This window comes from Oncorhynchus nerka, linkage group LG10 (assembly GCF_034236695.1).
Source record: "Oncorhynchus nerka isolate Pitt River linkage group LG10, Oner_Uvic_2.0, whole genome shotgun sequence".
Lineage (NCBI taxonomy): Eukaryota > Metazoa > Chordata > Actinopteri > Salmoniformes > Salmonidae > Oncorhynchus > Oncorhynchus nerka.
In genome coordinates this window covers 90,825,656-90,830,095 of record NC_088405.1, presented here as the reverse complement: position 1 = coordinate 90,830,095, position 4,440 = coordinate 90,825,656, and the positions used below count along the sequence as shown (strand labels likewise).

At 48.0% G+C, this 4,440-nt stretch overlaps 1 protein-coding gene across 1 annotated transcript in view; it reads left to right on the top strand.

Moving 5' to 3' along the window:
* Positions 1-2,916, top strand: part of LOC115136300 (ubiquitin domain-containing protein 2) — an 89,770-nt gene extending 86,854 nt beyond the window's left edge. The window contains exon 3 of the mRNA XM_065023926.1: positions 769-2,916. Within this exon, the coding sequence (XP_064879998.1) occupies positions 769-1,238 (470 nt within the window). The 3' untranslated portion in view covers positions 1,239-2,916. The remainder of the gene's footprint in view (positions 1-768) is intronic.
* Positions 2,917-4,440: the final 1,524 nt, after the last annotated feature.

Genomic DNA, 4,440 nt, shown 5'->3' with positions numbered 1-4,440 from the left:
ATATTCTCTCTGTCTATTCTTTCTCTCTCTGTCTTCTCTCCCCTCTCTCTCCTCTCTCTCTGTCTATTCTCTCTCTCTCTCTCTATCTCTCCTCTCTCTCTGTCTATTTTCTCCTCTCTCTCTGTCTATTCTCGCTGTCTATTCTCTCTATTCTCTCTGTCTATTCTCTCTCTCTCCCTCTCTCTCTCTCTCTGTCTATTCTCTGTCTATTTTCTCTCTATTCTCTCTGTCTATTCTCTCTCTCTCTGTCTATTCTCTTCCCTCTCTCTCTCTCTCTCTCTCTCTCTGTCTATTCTCTGTCTATTCTCTCCCTCTCTCTCTCTCTCTCTCTCTCTCTGTCTATTCTCTCTCTCTCTCTGTCTATTCTCTCCCCTCTCTCTCTCTCTCTGTCTATTCTCTCTCTCTCTCTGTCTATTCTCTCCCCTCTCTCTCTCCTCTCTCTCGGTCTATTCTCTCTCTATTCTATCCATCTAGTCAACATTCCATCAAGATGAACATATAGAAGAGTAATATGGCCTGATATATGATATATATAGAAATAAGAGCAGAGAGAGAGAGAGTCAGAGCAGAGGTAGTAGACAGACCTGATATATGATATATATAGAAATAAGAGCAGAGAGAGAGAGATTGAGAGTCAGAGCAGAGGTAGTAGACAGACCTGAATATTGGGGAATCTATTGAAATGACTAGAAGGTCAGACTGCGTAATTAACCAGATGTCATTGGTCTGTCCTGTTTAGTGATTGTCCCTCTGTGTGTGTCCCTGCAGGCGCGCTGACGGAGTGCTATGATGAGCTGGGGAATCGCTACCAGCTGCCAGTCTACTGCCTGTCCCCACCCGTCAACATGATCGAGGAGAAGAGTGACCTTGAGAGCCTTGAGGTCAGCGAGCCCCCCCCCAGCGAGGGTCAGGAGTGCCAGCTACGCCTGCGTCTGTCCACGGGCCGGGACCTGCGCCTGGCGGTGAGGACCACGGACACGGTGCAGCACATGAAGCGGCAGCTGCAGGCGGTGGAGGGCGTGTCGGCGGCCACCCAGCGCTGGTTCTTCTCAGGCCGGCCACTCACAGACAAGATGAAGCTGGAGGAGCTGAAGATCTCCAGGGACTACGTGGTGCAGGTGATCATCAGCCAGCCGCCCACCCCCCTGCCCACCCAGGCACCGCCCGTCCCCACACCAACCACACCCACGTCCATGCCCGCCACACTGCCCCAGGACCCCACGCCCGTAGAGAACTAGTGCCTGGCACCTGGAGAGGGCATGCATGCAGGAAAAGACAGACCACCAAGGGAAGACCAGCTTTTGACAAGTGGAGATTTGGGTGCGGTTGTGAGGCAGACACGTGTCTGAGCAGGTGAAGGAACAGTCCTGGAGAACCGAGCTAGGTGGTCATGTAAAGTGTTTGTTTAGAGTTGTGTGAGGGTTTGTTAAGCTGTGTGCCCTCCCTCTCTCTTCTCCTCTCTCCTCCACGAGACGGGGAGGTGTTTCTGCAAGGCATGCTGGGATAGCAGCAGGGATGTCTCTGTGCCTCAGCCAGAGCAGGAGGCCTCCGTGACTGAAGACAACCAACCAGGAGCAGCAAGAGACTCCACCACAGGACAGGAACACCTGCTAACCTGTCATTTCAAAAATCTACCTTTTACAAAAACTCTTTAAAAAAAACTTGTCTTGTTTTTAATGGAAACTGAACAACCAAAAAATAAGATCTGAGGAAACTATAGGAATATACAGTAACAGCCCATGTTGTTACAAACCATGTTCCAGAACCCCCTGCCTGTTCTCCATCTCCTCTGTAGCTTCTAGTCAGCCAGCTGTCAGTCCTTCTATTGCCCCCCCCCCCCCCCGTAGTAGCCTTGACCTGACCTGTAGCCTCTTTCTGCAGACGTTACATGTAGCTCTGCCAGTCAACTCGTCCTCCCTCGGGAGCCTTCCTCCCCCGGGAGCCTTCCTCCCCCGGGAGCCTTTCTCCCCCGGGAGCCTACCTTTTAGTTGTGATCTTGGTTTGTGAAGTTAGTAGGCCGTCACTGCGTCGGATTAGTTCCCTTCTCATTCCCCAGTAAACATCCCATCATGTAAACGTGACACTTTCACCCTCCTGTTGTCTATTCATACCTGATATTATCTTGAGATGAACTACTGGAGGTTTCCGCAGAACTTAAAAACTACAATGTTGTACAAACTGAATGCGCTGGGATGAAGTGTCATTGCAAAGTTTTTAATGACATTAATGTTTAGAAATTTTGCTTCACTGTACTTTAAGATACTTATCAGAGCAATGTATTTAGCATTGCGTAATCATTTGTGTGTGTGTGAGAGAGACAGAGAGAGAGAGAGAAAGAGAGACAGAGAGAGACAGACAGAGAGAGAGAAAGAGAGAGAGAGACAGAGAGAGAGAGAGAGAGAGAGAGAGAGACAGAGAGAGAAAGAGAGACAGAGAGAGAAAGAGAGACAGAGAGAGAGAGAGAAAGAGAGACAGAGAGAGAGACAGACAGAGAGAGAGAAAGAGAGAGACAGAGAGAGAGAGAGACAGAGAGAGAGAGACAGACAGAGAGAGACAGAGAGAGACAGAGAGAGACAGAGAGTGTACTGCATGTTTGAGAGGGTGTTGAGAGTAAGAGTGTTCAATATGTTCTGGTGACAAGAGTCAGACCTTATAACATAGAAGGGGTTTACAACCTTAGCAGGACTCTAGGGGTTGTACTGTGGACAGACTAAGTCACAGCAGTCGTCTTGACCTTTACTCCAGCAGCTGTTCACACAGACTTCCTCTGTATCTCTCGCGGTGTGTTTGAGTGTGTTTTTAAGGTACATTGAGACTTATTCATGAGGGGGGAAAAATGAATTTCAGAAACCCAGTTGCATATTTTGATGAAATAGAATGTTTTTAATTAAATTGACCAACATTTGTATGCCACAATTTGTGTGTCTCTCTCATTTCATTGGACCAGTTGATGGGAATAGAAGTGGCGCTGGGGTTTCAGTCGGGGATAAATGAAATGGCAAAGTGAACTAGCAGAATTCCATCTGTAGTATAACCTGTCCCATGCAGAGGTTACTGTACATTCAAAAACACCTTGATTACCATAGAAGTAGGGAAGTAGTATTGGGGGTGGGGGTGCTGTCATTTATTTCGCCAATGGGGAGTGGGGGGGGACATGTATTTTTGCCCTCGCTGGTGCTATAGATGGATATATCTGCTGATATAAGACTATTACAGTGCACTACTTCTGTAAAAATAATGATATACTATATCTTTTTTTAATTGTGATTTTTCAGAGGGTGTCAGTACCCCTACTTCCCTCGGCTATGAATCTATCTATAGATTCTATACCAACACAGATGTGAAGAACAGAGTCATGTTCAGAAGGAACAAAACATGTATTTTTCTCCTGTTTCGTACCTGCTGACCATGACCCCTATTTGGAGTTCAGAGTCACACTGGCATTGTGTTGTTGTGGCTTTACAGGATGTTGGCCCTGCAGCAGAGGAGGAAGATGTGCTCTACACTTCCTTTGTGGGGTTTCCACCCTTTGGAAAGACAATGAAAAACAGGGAAGCAGCTTTGTGAGCGTAGTTCCATATTTCCTCTCATCTGCTGACAGAGAATACATCCTTTTTTTTGCATCACTGTAGAGAGAGATGGACCTTTTGTCCATGTTGGGAAGGATAAATAGTCTGCATGTTTACACATTAGCCTGGATACCCTAGGCACGCAAACCCCCATCCACTCTGCTGGTCATGAGTCTGCATGTTTACACATTAGCCTGGATGCCCTAGGCACGCAAACCCCCATCCACTCTGCTGGTCATGAGTCTGCATGTTTACACATTAGCCTCGATACCCTAGGCACGCAAATCCCCATCCACTCTGCTGGTCATGAGTCTGCATGTTTACACATTAGCCTGGATACCCTAGGCACTTAAACCCCCATCCACTCTGCTGGTCATGAGTCTGCATGTTTACACATTAGCCTGGATACCCTAGGCACGCAAACCCCCATCCACTCTGCTGGTCATGAGTCTGCATGTTTACACATTAGCCTGGATACCCTAGGCACGCAAACCCCCATCCACTCTGCTGGTCATGAGTCTGCATGTTTACACATTAGCCTGGATACCCTAGGCACGCAAACCCCCATCCACTCTGCTGGTCATGAGTCTGCATGTTTACACATTAGCCTGGATACCCTAGGCACGCAAACCCCCATCCACTCTGCTGGTCATGAGTCTGCATGTTTACACATTAGCCTGGATACCCTAGGCACGCAAACCACCATCCACTCTGCTGGTCATGAGTCTGCATGTTTACACATTAGCCTGGATACCCTAGGCACGCAAACCACCATCCACTCTGCTGGTCAGGAGTCTGCATGTTTACACATTAGCCTGGATACCCTAGGCACGCAAACCACCATCCACTCTGCTGGTCATGAGTCTGCATG